The sequence below is a fragment of the Hippopotamus amphibius genome, chromosome 16 (genome assembly GCF_030028045.1).
Source record: "Hippopotamus amphibius kiboko isolate mHipAmp2 chromosome 16, mHipAmp2.hap2, whole genome shotgun sequence".
In the NCBI taxonomy this organism is placed as follows: domain Eukaryota; kingdom Metazoa; phylum Chordata; class Mammalia; order Artiodactyla; family Hippopotamidae; genus Hippopotamus; species Hippopotamus amphibius.
This window is the reverse complement of record NC_080201.1, coordinates 72,650-94,354: the sequence shown is the minus strand read 5'-3', so window position 1 is coordinate 94,354 and position 21,705 is coordinate 72,650. Positions and strand designations below refer to the sequence as shown.

General features: G+C 60.8%; 2 protein-coding genes across 8 annotated transcripts; one reads left to right on the top strand and one right to left on the bottom strand.

Moving 5' to 3' along the window:
* Positions 1-235: 235 nt before the first annotated feature.
* GAS8 (growth arrest specific 8) lies at positions 236-15,625 on the top strand. Of its 7 annotated transcripts, none has more exons than XM_057711702.1 (11): positions 236-302; positions 2,055-2,141; positions 4,940-5,137; positions 5,400-5,606; positions 7,086-7,140; positions 7,644-7,849; positions 8,283-8,450; positions 8,741-8,827; positions 11,325-11,534; positions 13,064-13,129; positions 15,288-15,625. In XM_057711702.1, the coding sequence occupies exons 1-11, from the start codon at positions 300-302 to the stop codon at positions 15,435-15,437; spliced, it is 1,437 nt and encodes a 478-aa protein (XP_057567685.1). In that variant the 5' UTR covers positions 236-299; the 3' UTR covers positions 15,438-15,625. The 7 variants fall into 7 exon arrangements, with proteins under 7 accessions (XP_057567685.1, XP_057567686.1, XP_057567687.1 ...); XM_057711704.1 differs by having other exon boundaries at positions 277-302; positions 4,476-5,137; XM_057711705.1 differs by having other exon boundaries at positions 279-302; positions 4,820-5,137.
* Positions 15,626-15,698: 73 nt separating this feature from the next.
* LOC130838512 (5-hydroxyisourate hydrolase-like) lies at positions 15,699-18,424 on the bottom strand. Its single transcript, XM_057711710.1, has 4 exons — positions 18,294-18,424; positions 17,782-17,978; positions 16,426-16,561; positions 15,699-15,970 (listed from the first exon to the last, which is right to left on the bottom strand). The coding sequence occupies exons 1-4, from the start codon at positions 18,351-18,353 to the stop codon at positions 15,881-15,883; spliced, it is 483 nt and encodes a 160-aa protein (XP_057567693.1). The 5' UTR covers positions 18,354-18,424; the 3' UTR covers positions 15,699-15,880.
* Between the last annotated feature and the right edge of the window lie 3,281 nt (positions 18,425-21,705).

Sequence of the window (21,705 nt, the reverse complement as noted above, 5' to 3'; positions counted from 1 at the left end):
GAGTCCTAGCGGGGAAGACCCGCGATAAACAAGACACGTCCCGCAGCGAACGTGTTCACGGGCGTCGTGGAGGTCCAGCTTGCGGCTGACGCCCAGCTGCAGCCCAAACCTAGGGACGCCGCCCGGCGCGTTGCTAGGGACGCGCTCCCGCCGTTGCCAGGCGCCCCCTGCGCGGGCGGACTCTCGCGAGGGTCCTCGAGACTTCGCGCGGGATCTCGCAGCGGTTGCCTGGAGACCGCGCAGCCTGGGCGGGGAGGGCGCGTCGGTTTGCGGGTCCAGGCGGGCGGGACGCTGGAGCCATGGTGAGGAGAGCTGGGGGCCTGGTGTGGCCCGCGCCGGGGTCCTGGCGCTCGGCGGCCGGCCGGCCCTGCGCGCAGGGAGACCCCGGGACGGGAGGCCTGGCGCGCTGGGGTCCTGGTACCGAGGGCTTGGTGCTCCCTTGGAGTCCTCGCGGGGAGGGCCCGGGTGCGGACCCCAGGCCCCGCACGCCCCTGGAGCTGAGAAACCTGGGCTCGCTAGGATCCTGTGCTCCCGGCGGGTGGGGGTGGTCCAAGAGCACCCGCCTCCCCCGACCCCAGACCCAGGGCCCGGTGTGCCCGGCGTCCAGAACAGAGAACCTGGGTCTGGGGGCATTCCTACCTGGAACGGAAGGCTTATTGAACAGATCCTCGGGACCTAGGGTCTCACCTGGCAGGGGTCTGGGACACACAGGTTCTCTAGTCTCTGGGATCGAGAGCCCGGGGCATACCAGGGTGGTTAGAGGACCTTCTCCACCGGAGGGTCCTGACAGCGGGTGCAGTGCCCGTGGAGTCCTTAGGGCAGAGCTTCAGGGTAGAGGAACTGCTTGTGAGGAGTCAGGCCGCTACTGAGCAGAGCAAGGTGGGAGCTTGCTGCCTCTGGGGTTCTCCATCCCTGCCCCTCTCTGTGGTAGGGCTCTCAGCTGCGCCTCCCACCCCTGCCATGATGTGAGGGTTGTTGGTAACTAAGTCTCCAGGCAGGTGTGGCAGGGTGGCCGTCAGCGGGGGTGGGGGGGGAATGCCTCTGTGTCAGGGAGCCCCAGGGGCTCTTCCAGGCCCGGCCACTGGCTGTGACTGCCCCAGATGCTGGGTGGTGACAAACCTTTGGGCTCTTCTGATGGCTTAGACTTCTTGGAGTAGAAGGATTAGAAAGAGGGCAGTGTATAAGGAGTGAAGATTTCTGTGGATGGGTCTTTTGAAAACCAACTGGAAAAACCACCAAAATACATCTGCTCTCACTAGCTTGTGGTAATATGGGTGATTTTCCTTTTTTTTTCTTTTTGCTTCTTTACGTTTTCTAAGATTTCCACATAAACTTTTTTTGTAATAAAAATGTCACAGAGACATGTGGATGCACACACACACGCACAAGCACCTGGGCCACAGAGACTTGGGAGAAGTGAAGGCAGAAGGAGAAGGAGATTCGGTATCTGCTGAGTGGCCCTCGGGAAGGAGTGGGGGCGGAAGGTTCCCTCTGGCACCTTGTTGAATTTGCTAAAAGCAGGCGTCACCCCACTGACAGCCCACAGTGAGCGTCACAGCGGGCTCCGGCTCTCTCCGCCGGGGCTCTCTGAAGTCGTGTGCTTGGAGGCAAGGAAGCCTCCTCGTGCCGCTTCATGGGTGCTCCCTGCACGCATTGAGCAGTTTGTCGTGGGCTCTCTGTGGTGCTGGGCAAGCATCCTAGCCAGTGTGGTGCTAGGGATCTTCCTTTTTGAGGCTGAGTAGATTTTGCATCCGCACCAAGGAGGTCTGTTATGTACTAAGGAATGTTTCCCTCCCTTCCTTTCTGAGGGAAAACAGTGTTCTCTTCTGAGGAGAAAGATTTCTGCTTGCTGCTCCAAAGGGGTCAACAGGATGTGCCTGTGGTTGAGGGTGGGAAAGCTCAGGGCAGAGTGATGTGGTCCAGGTGGGAGCCTGAGACAGTGGGCTGTCGGATGGCGGACAGCCAGGACAGGCATTCCTCTCCCAAACGGCTCTGGGAGGACTCAGCCAGCCAGGAGGTGAATCCTAACCCAACCATCTGTTCTCTAACCAAAGGCGCCCAAAAAGAAAGGGAAGAAAGGAAAAGCCAAAGGTACCCCGATTGTTGACGGGCTTGCTCCGGAGGACATGAGCAAGGAACAGGTGAGCGGCCCGGCCTGAGCCGCGGCCCAGTGCTGGGTTCCGGTGGGATGGGCTTGCTGCCCCGTGCTTGTCCTGGGAGCCGCTTTCAGACCTCGTCCACCTCCGCGCCCACCACCCTCAGCCTGGCTCCTGCCTCCCTGTCCACCCCAGGATATGCCTCCCCTGTTCCCAAGTGCAGTACATGTTGTGAAGCAATGCAGTGCAGGTACATGGGGGACCTTTTTTACAGGGTAGTAGGAACTTGGAAGGAAATGCTTTTCTGATATGAAAGCTATTTTACATTTCCTGTATTTTCTTTCATTCTTATCCTTGTTAGGTACCTGATGTTTACAGAGCTGTTATAGTACATACACCTATAGCATTCTCATTTATTTTACTATTAAACATTGTGAATTACTGTTGGCCACTTGCTCATTTTGATGAATTTAAGGGCTAGAGAACATGGTTATATAATTACAATTTCAATTAAAAGGCTCCTGAAACCTGTACCACGTGCAAACTGTGAGAGCAAGTGTGGTCTGGGAACGTCTGACAAGCGCTCCTGTCCGTGTAAATGACCCTTCCTTACTTGTGATGGTTTTAAGATAAATCAGAGGAGACTGAAAGAGGCATAAGACGTGAAGTTGGAGAGCTGGGCCAAGGCCCTTGCATGGTGGTGGAGAGGCTGTGTGTCACAGGCAGGGAACCTGTCGGCCGTGTCCGCAGAGGCTCGTGGGGTCAGGGTGTGCGTTGGAGCCATCACTGGGCTGCTGTGTGGAGAAGGGCTTACCCACCGTGTCGCCCCCACAGTCAGGGTTTTCTCAGCTCCCCATTTCCTTCCTGTCTGGTGGGGACAGATCTGTGACACGGCAGGGGTCGGTCTGCAGAGCAGAGCCTTGCTGTTGGGTGTTCCAAGGATGGACACCTTGGAAGCTTCCAGGGTCCAGGCAGGAGTGAGAGACTCAGGGAGCTGTGGCCAGTTCGCTGCATGTTACTCTGTGGGCGCTGGGTTCCAGAGCTGTCTGTTTGCTGAATTTTGAAGAGAAGCTAGAAATCTAGATATTTATAAGAAATCTAGATATCGAGTGATGGAACATCCAGCAGGAGGCAGTCAGGGTCGGGAGGAGCCTGGTTTACATTCTTTGTTGAGTGACTGGGAGACGCAGCCCTCGTGGTGCCAGGCCTGCCTCCTGGGGATGGGCCTCCTCGCGTCCCAGTGGCCCTTCCTCCTTGGTGTTTGTTTTGGTCCACTCTTGAAGCGAGAAATGTGGTTCCCTTGTCGGAACGTGGTTATCAAAAGAGAAGAACTTTGCAGTGAGTGGCCTGGGGTGATGCTCAGAAGATAACAAATTCTTGGAAGTGAGAGTCCCAAGAAACTGGGAATCCATCATTTTTTTTTCTTTGCCCATTTGCAGATTTGCATTTGGCTCTGGATAAAACCCTCATGCCTGTTTGGGGTCTACTGGTTTTGCATGTGTGTGTGTGTGTGTGTATATATATACACACACACACCCACACACACACATATGTATATATACACATATATTTAATAAATTTATTGGCTGCGTTGGGTCTTCGTTGCTGCACACGGGCTTCCTCTAGTTGCGGAGAGTGGGGGCTGCTCTTTATTGTGGTGCACGGGCTCCTTATTGTGGTGGCTTCTCTTGTTGTGGAGCACGGGCTCTAGGTGCGTGGGCTTCAGTAGTTGTGGTACGTGGACTCAATAGTTGTGGCTCGTGGCCTCTAGAGCGCAGGCTCAATAGTTGTGGTGCACGGGCTTCGTTGCTCCGCAGCATGTGGGATCTTCCTGGAGCAGGGATCGAACCCGTGTCCCCCTGCACTGGCAGGCGGATTCTCAACCACTGCGCCACCCAGGAAGTCCTGGTTCTGTATATTTTTTTGCTTAACGTATATCTTTAAAGGTGAAAGGTCTTACATTTTGCATTGTTTTATGAACATATTCACATTTTTCTCATATCTTTATATCATTGGGCCATATAACCTTGTAAATGATGTACTCTAGTTTCTCAGCCATTCTGTTTATTTGTTTGTTTGTTTGTTTATTGGCTGTGCTGTGCGGCTTGTGGGATTTTAGTTCCCTGACCGGGGATTGAACCTGGGCCCTCGGCAGTGAAAGCGTGAAGCCCAAACCACTGGACTGCCAGGGAATTCCCTTGCTTTGCATTTTAGATGAATTTTCTCACTTACATTCCCCCCCTCCTTTTTAAAAAAATTTTATTAGTAGCAACTGAATGACCATGTCAACCCAAACTCAGGCCAACTTCTAACCAACCTCCTTTATTTTTTCTTTTCTTTCCTTTCCTTTTCTTTTTTTCTTTTTGCTGTACTGCACAGCTTGTGGGATCTTAGTTCCCCGACCAGGGATTAAACCAGCAATGGGAGCAAGAAGGCCTACCACTGGACCGCCAGGGAGTTCCCAGCCATTCTCCTATTTAAAAGCATCTTAGATCATTTCCTTTTTAATTTTTTTGCTGTTGTAATAATGGTGTAGCTAATATCTTTAAGCAGAAAGCTCTTGTGTTCTTCTGAGAAGCTTCCTTAGTGTAAATTCCCAGGAATGAATAAAAGGATATAATCATTATATGACTCTTGGCCAAATACAGGAGATTTCTGCTGTTTGCCAAAAGTTCCCTGTCCCCGAGCCTTCTTGGCCCCCTGTTTTAACTTCTCACTTGTAGCTCTGATTTACTCTGTGGCGAGAGCGGCCCCTCCCTCCGTCTTCCTGGCCTTTCTCCGTCCACCTTCCGTGGCGGTGAGTGGGCCCCCGGCTGCCTCAGCGGCCCTGCCCTCCCCGGCAGGTGGCGGAGCACATCGGCCGAATCCGGGAGGAGCTGGACCGGGAGCGGGAGGAGCGCAACTACTTCCAGCTGGAGCGGGACAAGATGCACACCTTTTGGGAGATCGCCCGGCGGCAGCTGGAGGAGAAGAAGGCAGAGCTGCGCAACAAAGATCGGGAGATGGAGGAGGCCGAGGAGCGGCACCAGGTGGAGATCAAGGTGCGTGGGGCTGGCCGCTCCGCGTGGAGTCCTCGCGGGCAGGGGAGCTGGACCAGGGGCGGGGGCGTTGTCTCGCCGCAGTTCTGGGAGTCACCGCCCTGTGTGTCCTTGACGCTGGGAACCTGAAGGTATTTTTTACAAAAAGAGCACGTGTGTGCAGGTGGGCCTGTGTGTGCAGGTGGGGTGTGTGCAGGTGGGCAGGTGCGTGCAGGTGCGCGGGCAGAGCAGGTGAGCCGCAGTGCTCCCCCTCGCCCGCCCGCAGGTCTATAAGCAGAAGGTGAAGCACCTGCTGTATGAGCATCAGAACAGCCTGACGGAGGTGAAGGCAGAGGGCACCGTGGTCATGACGCTGGCGCAGAAGGAGCACCGCGCGCAGGAGGGGACGCTGCGCAGGGACATGCGGGCTCTGAAGGTGGAGCTGAAGGAGCAGGAGCTGGCCAGCGAGGTGGTGGTGAGGAACCTGAGGCTGGTAGGTGCTGCGGCGGCCGTGAACCCCTCGGGGCTCAGCCGGACGGGGAGTTTGTATTTCTGTACAAAGACTCTCTCATGTTGGCAAGTAGCTGAAATATTCAACAGCAGCAGCAGCATGTAGCCAAGCAAAGCCCATCCGGGGCCAGGGGCAGAATTCTGTCTCAGGCTCGAGGGGCAGGTTGGCTTCCCAAGAGGGAAATCCCGCCCAGGGTCCTTCTCCATGGGCTGCTAACCCCTGACCCAGAGGTGAGCACACGGCCCCCGAAGTGAACGGCCGTGGCAGTTTGTCCTGTGAGCTGTGCTCTCGAGCACCTCCCTGACCTTTGAGACTCTTTGGTCCTTTCTGAGGCAGGCTGGGGGGTTCCAGGTGGAGGCTGGAATTCCTTCTTGAGTGCCGGGCCTGGTTCTGATCTCTGGGCACACAGAGGACAGAGCTGACAGAATGTCTCCCCACGCATGGCTGGTGGTCTGAGATGGAGAGGCTGCCCCTGAGACAGAAGACAGACTGTCAGATGCCTGTCGTAGGTCTGTGGGCAGCAGCACTGGGGGCAGGTGCTGGGGACGAGGGAGGGTGCATTTTCCTCTGTGTTCCGGGAATTGACCGCGAAGGTGACACCCGGGCAGAGGCGGGGGAGGCAGCGCTGGGGGAGACCAGGCTGTGAGAAGGGCTGGGGATGCACCAGGTGGAGGCCCCGAGGAGTGAGGAATGGGGGGGCTGGGGGACAGGACTGGGTCGGGGACCTCTGGAGGCTGTGGGCCAAGGGAGGATGTGTCCAGCTTTGGTTTTCAAAGGTTCTTCCTGGCTGGGCTTTGAAACACTTTGTCAGTACATCTGCCTCATGTCTGGAGGCTGCCCAGCCTCAACGGAATCTGGAAAAACTCTGGTAACATGGCAGACTTTGCCGTGTACCTTGAGGGTGCTGAAGTCTTGGGCCCTCGAGAGCGGTCTGGTCTTTTTCGACAGAAGCACAGAATGGACTGGCTTCCAGAGGGTACAGTGGTGTGGGGCTCTCTGCTTACCCGAGGCCTGGGCGTGGAGTAGGTACATGGTCAGAGTGCCCGTCTTTGTGAAAATATGCTTAAAGTATAATTTAAACTTTTTATTCAAAATGTAGAACTGTCTGTGAAAGCCATCTGCAGTGGTGTTCTCAGCCAAAGCAGGAAGCAGGCAGCGGGGAGCCTGCAGCTCTCTGTGGGTCTGGCCCGTGCCGTCCAGCTCGTGGGCAGGGTGGGGGAGGGGCTGGCACGGCCAGCTCAGAGGTGACCTCTGCCAGGGAAGTCCATTATGAAACGTGGAATTTACCAAACCTTGTTAAAGGGCTGGGTCCACGCGCTTGAGCTTGGAGGTGAGCAGCCCAGCAGAAGCAGGGCTTTCTGAGCCGGGCTTTAGTGCCCGTGAACAGTGGGGCTGGGCTGAGGGGCTGCGTCTGTCGGGCCCCGTCTGACCTCCAGTGACAGCCCGCTCCCGCCACTGCAGAGACACACCGAGGAGGTCACCAAGATGCGCAACGACTTTGAGCGGCAGGTGCGAGGTCAGTGTTTCCCGCGCTCCGTGTACGGTGGCCCCAGAGCCGCCCCCCCGCCCCCGGCCCATCAGGCAGGAATTGCAGACCAGCACTTGCTAAACTGCTTGAAACAGCCCAGACATGCAAAACGAGAGAATATGGTCATTCCCGAGGCTGGTGGACCACTCAGGATCCCAGAACCGCTTATTTCCAGGTGGGGTGGGAGGCTGTGAGGACCGCCCACTCGCCCCCCGCCCCAGTCATCCAGCCTGGTGGGCAGTGTCCATGTCTCCTGGCCCACGGGGGCTCCGGCCTCCCAAGTCTGTCTGGCTGGGTGGCCGTGGTCAGCGGGTGTGGGTGCTGGTGCCACAGAGCGGCAGACGCTCCCCGCCCCGTCCTGCTGTCTGCAGAGCGCGTCGGGGTGGCCTTCCTCCCGCTGGGTGTGCGCGGCCTGCTCACAGCTGCCATCCGCTCTCAGGGCCACAGGGCCCGTGTTCTGCTCAGCTGTTCTGTGTGCCGCTGCCTTTCAGAAATTGAGGCCAAGTACGATAAGAAGATGAAGATGCTCAGGGACGAGCTTGACCTGCGCAGGAAGACGGAGGTGCGCGAGGTGGAGGAGAGGAAGAACGGCCAGATCGGCGTGCTGATGCAGCGCCACGAGGAGGCCTTCACGGACATCAGGAACTACTACAACGACATCACCCTCAACAACCTGGCTCTCATCCACTCCCTCAAGGTGCCGCCGCCCCCGCTGCTGCCCCCGAGCCACGCGCACAGGTCCTGCCGCCCGCTGCAGCCGTCGCTGCGGCCAGGCTGTTGCCCTACCCTCGCGTGGCGGGGAGCTGCTACACCTGTGTGCGCTGGGACACGTGCAAGGTCAGGCGGAACCGCAGGGGCGTCACCGTCACCCAAGTGCTGGCAGCCACGGAGAGCGTCCCCTGGGGGGGCACGCGCAAAGTGTCATCTCAGTTTACACGGAGGCTGCATGACTGGAAAATTCACAGCACGTTAACAGTGTGAAAAACACACTCTGTGTTTACACACAAAACAGATGTAGGTCCCCACGGTGCCGCCTGGAGCATTCTCTGCGGGCAGCAGCGCTCGCGGCCCTCCCCCTGCAGGCACGGCCCCGGGTCCTGCCTGCCGACCCCCTGCCCTCGTGCCCACAGGAGCAGATGGAGGACATGCGGAAGAAGGAGGAGCACCTGGAGAAGGAGATGATGGAGGTGTCGGCCCAGAACAGGCGCCTGGCAGACCCCCTGCAGAAGGCTCGGCAGGAGATGAGCGCGATGCAGAAGCAGCTCGGGGGCTGCGAGGGGGACAAGCAGGTCCTGCTGGTAGGTCTCTGCCCAGTTCCCGCCCTCCTCCTGGGGGGGCGGGGCAGGGAGGGCAGGGCTGCCGAATCCCTCCTTCCTGAGCCAGCCGGGTGTCCTCCTGGGGCGCGTGAGGTTGGCTCCCGTTCTGGGAGGCAGGTGGCCCCCAACTGGCCGCGTGGTGGGCTCAGCCCCTCGCGTCTGGGAGCCGGGTCCCTCTGACCGTCGCCGGGCCTGGCCGTTGCTCAGGAGCTGCGTCATGTGGGTGCCTGCGCCGGGGAGGCTTTCTGACCCCACCCCCGTATTCTCTCCAGTGCACAAAAGCCCGTCTGAAAGTCACCGAGAAGGAGCTGAAGAGCCTGCAGTGGGAGCACGAGGTGCTGGAGCAGCGGTTCCTCGAGGTGAGCGCCCCGGGCGCCCGGGTGTGGGGCTGGGCTCCCGGCCCCGGCAGCTCTCAGGCGACGGCCCGGGTCTCGCAGAGAGCCGTCCCTGGTGGCGGGCCGGTGGGGCCCACTGCCGTCCCCGCGGGCTCTCCTCCGAAGCACAGAGGCGGCCTGGCCCCTGGAAGGGAGGGCCTGTCTCGTCTGTGTGTGTTTCTGAGTCCTAAAGTTTTATGTGTGTGTAAGAAAGCCCGTGGGTGAAAACACGACGGCCTTGGGGCCGTGCGCGCGTCCTCACACGTGGCGAGAGCTTCCTGTGTCTCTGGGCAGACTCCCGTGTGCTCTGGCGTCGGGCTGCTGCTTCACGGAAGCGGGGGCGCCTGGAATGCGCCCGCGCTCTCCGCCTGGCCTGTGTCCGGATCTTGACATCTGTTTCCACCCTCGGCTGTTACGCGCATCCTGTTAAGTTCACCTCTGTGCGCATCCCTCTTAGGAAGGTTGATTCCTCGCAGGGGAGTTGCTGGGTGAGAACGTTTGTGTTCCTCTGCCTGGAGGGCTGTTCAGAGATGTGGCCTCACCCACAGCGCCCAAGGGGCCACTTCCCGCCGGCCCCAGGTCTTCGCAGACGTGACTGGGTGGCAACTGTCTCACTGGCTTGTCTGCAGAGCCGGCCCTCCCTGCCTCCGCGGTTCCCTGGGGTCTGGCCGAGGGCAGAGCCGCCCCCCGTGTGAGCTGTGAGCGCAGCCACTTCCTTTTCTCACCTGAGATTCACCATCGCAGACTGTGGCCGTGGAAAGGACCCGGTACCTCGGGAACTTCCTGTAAGCGCTCAGAGCTGGACTCGCCCTCGAGAAGCCTCCAGCAGTCTCACAGGCTGAGGGCGGCCCGAGGGCAGGGCCCACAGGCAACCGGGGAGGTGCCGCTGGCCAAGGTGGCCGTGAGTGGGTGGGGGGGGGGGCACAGGCGGACAGGGCGTCCGCGCGCTCTGCCGCCCTCTCTTCTGTGTGCGTGTGGTCCGCGGGAGGTGAGCCAGGCGGTGTCGCCTTAGAAAGCCAGATTCGTCGCATGTAAACATTTTTTTTTCTTCAGCTCTTTACTGGAGGGTAATTGCTTTACACGGTCGTGCCAGTTTCTGCTGCACAACAAAGTGGATCAGCTGTATGTATACACATATCCCCACATCCCCTCCCTCCCTCGTCAAGTTTTAAAGAAGGACTGGATTGAGCAGATCCTGAAGGACACGGTGCTACGGGGTTTCAGCACGGCCCTCTTCTCCTAGCAGTGATGTGTGTTTTTACGGGTGTGCAGAACATTCTGGAAGGAGTCACAGCACATGCTCAGATGGTGGTCTCTGGGAAGTGGGGTTGAGGAGTGTTTACTTTCTCCTTTTAACACCCCTACTAAGTCTTTTTTTTTAATTAATTTATTTTATTTATTTATTGGCTATGTTGGGTCTTCGTTGCTGTGCAAGGGCTTTCTCTAGTTGCGGCGAGTGGGGGCTCCTCTTCATTGCAGTGCGTAGGCTCCTCATTGCGGTGGCTTCTCTTGTGGAGCACGGGCTCTAGGTGCGTGGGCTTCAGTAATTGCGGCACACAGGCTCAATAGTTGTGGCTTGCAGGCTCTAGAGTGCAGGCTCAGTAGTTGTGGTGCACGGCTTTGTTGGATATTCCAGGAGCAGGGATTGAACCCACGTCCCTTGTGCTGTTGGCAGGCAGATTCTTTTTTTTTTTTTTGGCTGTGTGCGGGCTTTCTTTTTTTAGTTGTGGCAAGCAGGGGCTACTCTTCGTTGTGGTGTGCGGGCTCCTCATTGCCGTGGCTTCTCTTGTTGCAGAGCACGGGCTCTAGGCGCGTGGGCTTCAGTAGTTGCAGCACATGGGCTCAATAGTTGTGGCTCACGGGCTCTAAAGCGCAGGCTCAATCGTTGTGGCACACGGGCTTCGTTGCTCCGCGGCATGTGGGATCTTCCTGGAGCAGGGATTGAACCTGTGTCCCCTGCAATGGCAGGCGGATTCTCAATCACTGCGCCACCTAGGAAGTCTCCCTACTAAGTCTTGATTTTTTAATGGTGCAGTTAAAAGTAAAAAGAGATGAAAAGGACACAGGCATTGGTAGACAGGGAGGGGGCTTCCAGGGTCTGGGCTGGCAGAGGGAGTGGACCCCCAAGAAGACCCCACCCCAGCACTGCTGAGTCTGAGGCCCTGGACCTCGTGGGGATGATCAGGGATGTGGTCCTGAGCCCACTGCCCAGACCCAGGGCAGGGCTGGCTCCGGCCCCTCTGGGGGTCTCTGCAGCTTGTTCTAGGGACCTGTGGCTTCCTGAGACACCTTCCCAGAGGTGCTTCTTACCTCCCACGGTGTGGACACCTTTAACTTGGTCACAGAGAGTGGGGCTCAGGCAGCGCAGACGACACAGACTCACCTGCCCACGGCTGGGCGCTGGTGCAAGCGGCGTGTCGTGGCCCCGGGGCAGAGCTGGGAGGGGCTTCTTGCCAGTGACATGCCCGGACCTGTCCCGCAGGTGCAGCAGGAGCGGGATGAGCTGTACCGGAAGTTCACCGCAGCCATCCTGGAGGTGCAGCAGAAGGCAGGCTTCAAGAACCTTGTTTTGGAGCGCAAAGTGCAGGCGTTGACCGCCGCTGTGGAGAAGAAGGAGGTGCAGTTCAATGAGGTGCTGGCGGCCTCCAACCTGGACCCTGCGGCCCTGACCCTCGTGTCCCGAAAGCTGGAGGTAGGCCCTGGAGGGCTCCCAGGGAGGGGGCCGCGGGCAGCCTGGGCTTTAGCCTCCGTCCCTCCACTGGAGACCCCCAGCTCACCTCGGGGAGGGGCTGTCGTGGTTTCCCGGGCCCGAGCGCCCAGGCCTGTGTGCGCCGTTGGGCTCCCGGGCTCTGCTCTCATGTCTCTGCGGTCTGCCCCGGCCCCTCCTTAGCCTCTGGCACCTGCTGGCCCAAGTGCACTGCCCGTCCCAGCTTAGCCTCTCAGCTGAGGCCGCTGTCGCCGTCCACCTGGGAAGCTGAGCTGTGCTGGTTGAGGCCACGGCGGGGGAAACGCAGGGCTGGGGGTGGCCTTTGTGGTGGGTCCCGGGAAGGCTTGCCAGAGGGAGTCATGTCTGAGCAGGGGCTGGAGTGCCTGTTCACGTGTGGGTCTGCAGTTGTTTGTGGTTCTTCTCTGTGCTGGGTCTGTGCGGGCACAGCAGTAGAGAGACAGACGAGGCCTTGGTGCCCACAAGCCGGCGGGCTGAGCTGCGGACTCAGGATGGCAGCGGGCTCAGCAGGCAGGAGGCTGTATGTCCCTGACAGCGGCCTTACCTGGAACTGGCCTGGTCCCTCTGCTCCCCAGCCTGGCTGGGGTGTGCCACAGGAAGCACGGGTGACGCTGGACAGGGGCCTGCGGTGCTGCCAGGGACGCGTGGCCTGGCTCTGGGGTCTCGGCCAGCTGGGTGACCTGCGGCTGCCACGCCTGAGGTGGCCCCAGGGACGGCTTCCTTGGGGGTCTGGGAGATGGACGCAGACCACAGCTGGCCTCCACGACTCCATGGAAGACCCTCCCGGCTGGAGAACCCTGTGTGTCCCTGCTGTCTGTTCACACAGAAGCAGATCCTCTGGGTCACAGGCCACAGATGGCAGTAGGGTGCAGGAGGTGGTGGGCAGGGCTGACGCAGAACGAGGACTTGTCACCCGTGGAGGAGGGGCTGGGGGCTGAGGTGATGTCGTGCCCGTGGTTGTGGCTGAGGCCAGGTGTTTGCTCACAGGGGAAGTGGCGGGTGCTGGCTCTGGGTGACAGTGCCTGGGGGACCCTCGTTCCCCGGGCTAGGCTCTCGGGGCCGGACAGCCTCACGGTGGGGCCTGCGTCTGGGCCGGCAGCACCACGGTCCTGAATCTGGGGGCTCCTCTCTACCCTCGTCCCTTTTGTGTGTGAAGCACAAAGGAGAGGGCGGCTCTCCCGCTCTCCTCTTGAGAAGGGCAGCTGGTCTCTCGGCTGGACCAGGTCCTGTGCTGCCAGCGACCAGGATGAGGGGCGAAAACCAGACCCACCCATGGCAGTCCCTGCGGCTGCGCCTGCGGCCGGGGCAGGGTGCGTGGGGGATCTAGGGGGCTTCCCTGGGACGAGCTGGCAGCAGGGGTGGCTCCAGGAGCAGGCCAGGCTGCCCCTTCTCACCATCGGGGCAGTTTCCTTATGGAGACGCAGGTCCTGTTTCCCTCGAGACCGTCCCACGCCAGCCCTCCCCGTGTGGACGTCCTGACACCTTTCTCCCCTCAGGATGTTCTGGAATCGAAGAACAGTGCCATCAAGGACTTGCAGTACGAGCTGGCCCGGGTCTGCAAGGTGTGAGGAGCGCGCCACCCCTCCTTCAGAGCCCCTCCCTCACCCAGGCCTGCATGTGGCCTGGAGCACGTCCCCACAGCTCTGATGCTGTCCTGGAGTCCCTGATAGGGCCTGCCTGCTGCACATCTGGTGTCGTGTCCGGCAGGCTGTGTCCCCACGTCCCTGTCCCACCCTTGCTCTGGCACCACAGGGCTAGCCTGGCCTCTGGGGCGGTTTTTGGGGGGAGCGTCTCTGCTCCCCCAGGTTCACGTCCACGTTGTCCAAGCAGGGGCAGTTAGGAATCTGACCTTTCCTGAGTCCTCTGTGAGTCTGCTGAAAGCCACACAGAGGGGCCTCCTGCAGGTGGGAAGGGCGGTGCCCTGCCCCCAGCATCCCCAGCCCTGTGGCCGAGCCCACAGCGGTCAGGGCTTGGCCTGTGGGGACGCAGACAGTGCTGCCTGCAGGTGCACTTACTGAGAGCGTGCACCCCGCAGGTGAGACTCAGATGTGAGCCTGGGCTCTGCAGCCCCAGGACGAAGGCAGTGCCTGTCATGGGCACCGGGCTCCGTGGCGACCAAACCCCCAGGGCCTTCCCTGCCCATCGGGCCCTCCCCAGGTGCCCTGGGAAGCCCTGATATGTACACGCACTGGCAGCTCTTGGGGGAATTTCCGTAACCCACATCTGATTGTGGCTGAACCCAGAGAAGGGTGAAGGCCGGGGCCCAGCCCGAGTGCGTCCTGGGGCCTGAGCCTGGCTCCCCCTTTACTGTCAGCTTCCAGCACCTTGTCTGGCTGATGCTGGACAGGGAGCCCCTTGGAGCTTTTGCTCTGTCGTCAGGCCAGGCTCTGAGCATTTGCGTACGTCAGCTCCTCAAACCCTTGCCGCCCTCTGGTGAAGTGTGCCCTTTAAAACATCTGTTTCCTAGAGGGGGACAGAAACCTCGTCTGCATGGGCCCCGCCAGCGCTGCTGCCCGGATCGCGACTTTCCTGGGGTGGGGGGAGGGGGCAGATGCTGGCAGACGAGGTGGGGGCAGGCGACCCCTGGGAAGGCAGGGGTGCTGAGCCTGAGAGAGGTGCCCGTGGGGAACTGGGAACTCAGTCCTGCTCTGAGTGCACCCCCTCTTCAGCCTCCCCAGCAGTGAAACGGATGGTGGGGGCTCTCCCATCGTGGCTGCCCCGAGGTCCCACACAGGAAGTGGCTGGGTAGCGCCTGAGAGACGTGCTCAGATTCGGGCCAGCTGTGCTTGACAGAAGGGACGCTCCAGGTCGTCTTCTCCCTGAGCGGGAGGTGCCTGCGCCTGGCCGTCACCACTTGCTCACCTGGACCCACTCTCCCGGGGCGGTGGGAACTCAGCTACGTGAGGTCCCTGGGCAAGCTGCCTGGCTTAAAAGGGTGGCTCCTTCCACGCGGCCTTTCTCTGATTGGTTTGGTCTTGAGGGTTCCAAACGGGGGTGTGTGTGCTGCCTGTAGTAATGACAACCACCCCAGTGCGTCACAGTCTCTCGCGGGTCAGGTGTGTGTTCACAGCCACTAACCACCGAGCAAGCCACCTCCTCGAGACTGGAATGTTGGCAGAGAAGTGGGGAATGATGGACTTAAAAATGTGAACCCAGAGATTCAGGGAGCAAACAAACAAAAACCCAAACAGAATCCGCAAAAGCTGAGAATACAGGTGGTAGCTGAGGCGGCACTAAGCCTTCAACGTTGACCACATCTCTCAGGCTGAGAGTTTGATCCAAAGGGGGGACAATTAAACAGAGACAAGGGGCCCAAAGTGGAGTCACTCATGTGAACCCTACCAAGACTTAATTCCTCACCTAATTGACGTTTCAGCCTCCCCAGGGTGGACATTAAAACCCATCAGTCAGCACTAGGGAGGTGAGCTAAGACCGCCTGTCTCTCCTAAGGGAACTCGCCCTTTTAACGTCCTCATGCCACCATGCTGTGCCCATAAAGCCTCCACTTCGGACAGCTCCTCAGGGCGCCCTTCCACTTACCAGACCGGATGCCGCCATGAGTAAAGCCAGTTAGGTCTTCAGATGTCAGTCAGTGTGTGTGGGCCTGGGTCTGGGCTTGTGAGCAGCTGCGAGAGGCTACTGGCCCTCCATGGGGCTGGGTGGGCCTGAGCGAGGGTCAGCCCTGGCCGCCCCTCCCCTGACGCCGCTGTGTCCCCACAGGCCCACAATGACTTGCTGCGCACCTACGAGGCGAAGCTCCTGGCCTTCGGGGTCCCCCTGGACAACGTGGGCTTCAAGCCCCTGGAGACGGCTGTGATCGGGCAGACGCTGGGACAGGGCCCCGCAGGACTCGTGGGCACCCCGACGTAGCCCCTGCCTGGGGCCACTGCCCAGATGACACCCCCTTCATACACCAAGGACAGCAGGTATCTGTCGTGTAGACCTGCGACCTCAGCAAATGAAGGTTTCCGCATGTGCCGCGTGTCCTGCTGCATGGCTGTGTGGACAGGCGCCCCCAGTGCCGTCCGGCCCCTTCCCTGAGCCCACCTGCTCTGTGTGCACGCCCGCCCGCATCCCACCTGGGGTTGGGGCAGCTCCAGCCGAGCTTGCCTAGGGACTGCAGCCACCTCGCAGAGGCCAGCGGCGACTTTATTGAAGCCTGAGTGACAACTGCCACTGGGAAATTGGGGCCAGAACGTTGCCAGACGTGTGAGCCTGGTGCCCATGAGGAACAAGCCCGTCCTGCTGGTTGGGGGCGGCTCAGTCTGCCGTGCTGCCAGGTCCCGGCTCGCAGGCCAGCTGCCGCTCAGCCGCTAGCTCCCGCGGTACGTGGTGTAAGACCACGGGCTCAGCAGCAGGGGCACGTGGAACTTGTGGGTCTCGTTCGTAATGGTGAAAACGACCTGTAGGCAGAGGGAGCACCGGGAGAGCCAGGGGCCAGCGCGGAGTGCACACAGCCTGGCCCTGGTGCCGCCGCAGGCTCAGCAGCCCAGACGGCCGGCCTGGGGCTGCAGTTGTGGGGGCAGGAGCCCCAGAGCCCCCGGGGTGCTGTGTGTGGGGCTGCGTCCTGCCCAGAGATAGCACTCGATCTGAGGGGCCCCTGGGCCTGTGGGTTCCCAAGGGGTCCACCCCAAACAGGTCAGCTGAAGGGGGACAGTGAGTGGACAGGGCTTGGGTGAACCTCTCTCTGCAGGGGCTGAGTCAGCCTGACCCCGGGGCGAGGCAGGGATGGGCACCATGTGGTCAAGTCCAGCACCTCTTTCTTCTGGGAGCTCAGAGCAGGTGCCAGGTGGCGGGAGGGGCAGGACCAGCCTGCGGGTCCCAGTGAATCACGGGCCTCCACCTTTTGGGCCCTCACCTCCACATACGGGTAGAAGCTCTCCTGGCCCCTCTTCTGCCAGTAGCCCTCGGTGTCGAAGGACAGCTTGTAGGTGCCCGCCTTCATCTGGCCTGCCGGCAGGAGCCCAGGGCAGCGGCCATCAGGGTCCGTGTAGCTGGGGAGAGGGAGGGGGGAGGGGTGCTGCAGAGGGGGGTGAGGAACCCCCGGGGCTGTCTCCTGGGGCCGCGTGCCCAGTGGCCTCCGGTGTCCCCGCAGCCGGAATGGCACTCGGGTGAGCCCAGGGGCAGTGCCGCGCTGTCTGTGGGGAATCACAGAGAAGCACGAGGGGAGCCTCCCGCGGGCTACCCCGTGAGCAAGGAGCACTGTGCGTCTGGTACGTGTGCGTCCCGAGTTTCTCCACGCATACCTATGTTTATTTACAAACTTAGGAAGTGGGTTACACGGGTCACGCTGTTTCATGATGTGTGCTTCTCGTTTAATATGTAGCACGTGGCTTCGTGCTTCAGTAACTGTGCCCAGACCACTGTCTGCGTGGGGCCCGTTTCCAGCCGCACCCGTGGAGGCTCCGAGGGCCTATGCCCTGTAGGAGCTCGTCACCCCCAGCCTGCTCACAGGTGTCTGTGCTGTGGTCAGAGAGGGCAGCACTGAGCAGCGCAGCTTAGCAGGCTTGCGAGTGGCTCTGTGACCCCCCACCCTGGGACTCCACGTGCTCCTCCAGGCTCACATGGGACCCGGACCCCCAGCTTTTCCGAAGGGCTCCGTACCTTCAGCCCCGGGACCTCTGGGGTCCAGCCTTCCACCCCACACCAGCGGGAGCTGCCTCCTAGACAGAGGCTCGGGGAAGCTGCTCACAGGCCGCCCTGTGGCGCCAGCCAGTCTGGGCTGGGCCTTCCCCAGCAGAGCCTGGGCCCGGGGCCGGGGCAAGGGCAGTGCTGCTGGCGGTGGCGCTCTCGCTGCCTCGGGCCCCCCCCCCCCCCCCCCCCGTGTGCGGGGTGCCCGTGGTGTCTGCACACAGGGTGCAGTGAGGACATGAAGGGCGCCCAGTGCTCGCCTGCTGCCCAGCACAGGTCACCCGTCAGGCACGGTGGCAACCAGGCCTTTCAGGCTCCACCTCGGGCCTCGGCCGGCCCAACCTGCAGGGAGGGACAGACCCCTGTTCCCACGGCAGCGGGCACGTGCGGTGTGCGCTGTCCCGGCTCGCTCTGAGGCCTGGACCAGGACCGCACAGCCTGGCGAGGCAGAGGCTGCGAGGGTCTGTAGGGGACCATCTGGCTGCACTCGGCCCTGCCCCCTGCCCTCCGGCCCACACCCCTTGCCCTGGGGGGTGGGGGGAGGCTGTCTGGACCCAAGTTCTGCCCCCGACTGCCCTCTTACCTTCTCCTCAGCTCGGTCCACTGCTGGCCACGGTCCTCGAGCCTGGACAGACGGAGGCAGAGGCCTTGGGCCGGGAGCCCTGAGGCAGTGTCCAGCACGTGCGTGGTCAGTGGGCTGCCAGCCGGCTCCATCCCAATGCCCTGGGCCCCGGGAGAGGCAGCCACGCGCGTGTGGGGCCGGCCTTGCGTCCACACCCGCTGGTAGGAGGCAGTGGCCTTGGAGTAAACAGCCCCGGGGGTCAAAGTCCCAAACTGCTCCTGGGTGGGGGGTGGGGTGGGGTGGGGGGCTGGGGGTGGAATTGCCGAGCAGCCCCCGAGGCTGCGGTAACACACTGTTGCACACAACGCCGACCCGTCCTCCTTCGCCCGCAGCAAGCCCCCTCCCCCAGCACTGAAGGGGCTCCGCGCCCAGTGGCGGCTGTGGGTGGCCACGCGGGGTCCTCCTGCCGGCACCCAGCTCTGTCCCTCAGCCCCAGGCGGAGGAGAGGTCCCGGTCCGGGCCTGCCCCCCTGCCTCCGGGGAGCGCAGGTGTCGCTGGAGCGTCTGCAGCCGCCAGGCGGCCCCGGAGCTCATGCCTGGCCGGCCTGGGGACTGGCGGGGTGGCCCGAGGTCGCCCCACGCCGCCACCCCCAGAACCTCCCCGGGGCCCCGGCCCTGTCCTGCCCCTGGCACCTCCCCGGCCCCGGGCGCCGCGTGTCTGCAAACCGGGGCGGGGCGAAAGGCGGGGAGAGGCCTCCCCTCGCTGCTCACCCGGAGGGTCCGGGGACTCCGCGGGCGGCGTGGGCGCGCTGGCCTTCCGGGCCGCGGAGGCGCCTCTCAGGCCGGAAGTGGCGGGGGGGCGGGGTCCCGGGGGCGGGGCTAGGGGACGTGGGCGGGGCCTGGCCGGGGCTCCGGCGGGGCGGGTGGGTCCAGCCAGGGTCCACGCTGGCCGCCGGGAGGCGCGGGGCGAGCCTGCAGACCCCCAGGAGTCGCTGAAGCAGGGTGGTCCGTGTTCTTCCCGTGGGTGGGCAGGGTTTGATGGAAGCCCCGACGGGACACGCGGTGGCGCCTCAGGCAGGACCGGTGTCCTTGCGGTCGCACTGCCCGCCCCTCCCGCTTCCCCCTCTGGCCCTCGACCCCCGAGGCGCAGGGGCCCTGCGCGCTGGCAGGGCAGGGTCTGGGCTACGCAGAAAAGAGGAAACGAGGGACAGGCGGAGCCCACAGGCGCGAGTCCATCATTGTGTTGAAATAGTACGTGATGTACACGTGGAGCAGGTTTTATATAATGTATGAATAAAGATAAGGGCATTCTGTGTTTAAAATCTGGGTGACGATTAAAATATGCCTGCCGGGTTGTGTTGCTTTGGATATGGGGTTATTTTTCTTCTTGCCAAAGTGCATTTTCTAAGTATTGGATGGTGAGTGTGGCTAATTTTTACGTTAAGAATCAGACCCCGCGGAGGAGGGGAAGGAGACCTTTCTAACAGAGTTTGGGTGTTGGTTACAGCTGCTTTGGAGGTAATCAAGAAATGGCTATTTGAGATTTAAATGCACGTGACGTCTGGCAGGGCTTCTGTTTTTAGGAGATAACCACAGAGAGACACACACCTGTTCTGGCAAACGGCCATGGGGACAGGACCAGAAACAACCAGACTGTCCCCATGGGGGATTGTTAAATACATGAGCTCTGCCACACACCAGAAGCTGTGCAGCCCGGGTAAACGGTCTGCTGGAGTTGCAGCTGGTGACAAGGCAAAGCAGGGGAGGAGTGTGTATAGCTTCATGGTTTAAATCTGCAATAGCTTTCACTCTGTTACAAAGGTTAGGTTGTTTATCACCATCAGAAGCTCAGGGTGTACCTATTAGAATCCCTGTTTTATAGAGGAGGAAACTGAGGCACAGAGGGGCCACGCATTGGAATATTTTCTAGTGTGGTACACAAAAGACTGACACCAGGACCACCTCTGGGACAAGCAGTGTTGACAAGGGTTATTTCCAGCCTGTAACCTTTCTTTGTACAGTCAATGTCTCGTATGTCATAAGCAAGCTGACAAGTAACAACAATCAAACCTTTTTTGGTGGGTGCCCTTTCACCTCCTCCCTCTAGAGCTCTGACGCCTTCTGTGCCCCGAGTTCTGGGAGGTTGTCGCAGGGCCTCTAGGGCCCCCTCCCCCACATACAGGCTTCATCTGGAAGTTTCCCTGTGCCTCTGGGAGGGCAGTGTACTGATTAAAAGCAGGTGTGAGGATCCAGCCTAATAGGGCCAGTGCCAGCCATGCCACACTCGCTGTGTGACCCCTGAGCTGTAACCATGCTGCCTAGCACGTTCCAGCCAGGAGTGGCCACACACCACTTTCTGACTCCTGGGAACACAGCACAGTCTGCTTGGTGGGCCTCTGGTAAAAAAAGACCAGACACCGGCCTTGACTGCCTCCCTCCCACTCCTTTCTGACGGTTTGAGTGTGATGCTGGAGGTGCAGCAGCCCTCCTGGCACCAGGAGGACAGGACACACGCGCTAAGGAAGACAGACCCGCGGAAGGAGGAGGAGAGCAGCTGTGTCCCTGGTGTTGCCGCTGGCTGCCTGGCAGGTGGGTGAGGCCTTCCATGTCTGGATTGTGTCACGTGGAGTGATTTTAAACCACTCTTGTGGATCTTTCCAGGCATGTAGCCCAAAGCACTTCTGCTTCAGGGAGTTGAGGTCCTGCAGGTAAAACGTGTAACACAGCACACGGTGCTCAGTGCCTTGGACCTGACGATTCTTCCCAGCGGCCAAGACCCTGAGCAGTGACAGGAGACTCCCCTCCTCCTGCTCCCCGTGAGAAGGCAGCTGGTCGGCTGCAGTCTGGGGCCCTGCCCTACCCTGAACCCCTGGAGAGGCCCCCATGGGACCACCCTCTAGGGCCCCACTGCAGCTGGGCTGTGACACGAAGGGGGCCTGAGCCCCCACCCCTACTCCACACCCCATCCCGGGAGTCCTTCCAGGCCGCTGTGATGGGCATTTGTGGTCAGAACTCAACAGAAAGGACGTGACGGCAGCTGGGACCTTCCTTCACGACCTCAGGAAATCCTGAACGTGCCAGGCACACTGAGGCGGAGCTACGAGCTGGAAGGACGCGTGGTGTGCAGTGCCAGAGGGTGACAGGCAGCCAGTCTAGAGAGTGGTCTTCTCGGAGGAGGGGAGGTGCTGAGATGGAACCACGTCTGGGGGTGGGGAGGGCCCACAGGAGGGGCGCCTTTGGCCCCCGGGAGAATTTCAGCTCCCTGGGAACTGGGGTTATTGTCTGTTTCCTCAAGGCTGTCCCCGTGCCTGGAACAGGACCTGGCCAGAGGTGGGTGCTAAAGAAATACCCTCTGAGTGAATGGACAGAATGAGTGTGCAGATGTGCATGGCCAAACGGCGTCAGGCTGCAGGGTGGGAGGTGAGTAGATGAAAAGGGGCGGAGATGAGAGAGAGCACGGGAAAGATGTAGACAGGATTTCCAGGCTCTGCGTCCCAGCCCCCACAGGGCTCAGCTTCACCCCAAGCCCACCTGACCGCCCAGACACTCGGTTTCTTTACGGGAAACTCCCTCTGTCCGTCAGTCACCCGAGTGTCCTGCATTGCGCGTCTCCGAAGCAGCTCTGCATCTGTTCCCACTGCTGTGCCCAAGGCCTCTTTATTCTTGAGCCAGGTGATTGGAGGGCTCTGGCCAGAGGTGGGGCCCCTCCCCTGCCCCGGGACAGCCGTACCTTGTCTGTGTTGTGGACTCTGCTTTCTGCGCTCGTGTGCCCCTCCGGGTCACTGCCTGGCCCAGGATTGGCTGCCGTTGGCCTGGGACGGGGAGCCTTTGTGGGTCAATGCGCCCCAGCGGGTCCTAACGTTCCTCCACGCTGAGGACCCCTGGCCTGCACCGTGACGCTGATGCTCACGTGTAGAACGTAGTTCACGAGACATCTGCTGGCCTC

What these genes read in the sequence shown, in the direction of transcription:
- GAS8 (XM_057711702.1), top strand. An exon ending in GGCACCAGGTGGAGATCAAG is followed by an intron (nt 5,138 to 5,399) that starts GTGCGTGGGGCT and finishes GCCCGCCCGCAG; the next exon opens with GTCTATAAGCAGAAGGTGAA. An exon ending in CTCTCATCCACTCCCTCAAG is followed by an intron (nt 7,850 to 8,282) that starts GTGCCGCCGCCC and finishes TCGTGCCCACAG; the next exon opens with GAGCAGATGGAGGACATGCG.
- LOC130838512 (XM_057711710.1), bottom strand. Translation starts at nt 18,353, where the DNA reads ATGAGCTCCGGGGCCGCCTGGCGGCTGCAGACGCTCCAGCGACACCTG. An exon ending in TGGACCGAGCTGAGGAGAAG is followed by an intron (nt 16,562 to 17,781) that starts GTAAGAGGGCAG and finishes CCCTCTCCCCAG; the next exon opens with CTACACGGACCCTGATGGCC. An exon ending in GCTTCTACCCGTATGTGGAG is followed by an intron (nt 15,971 to 16,425) that starts GTGAGGGCCCAA and finishes CTCTGCCTACAG; the next exon opens with GTCGTTTTCACCATTACGAA.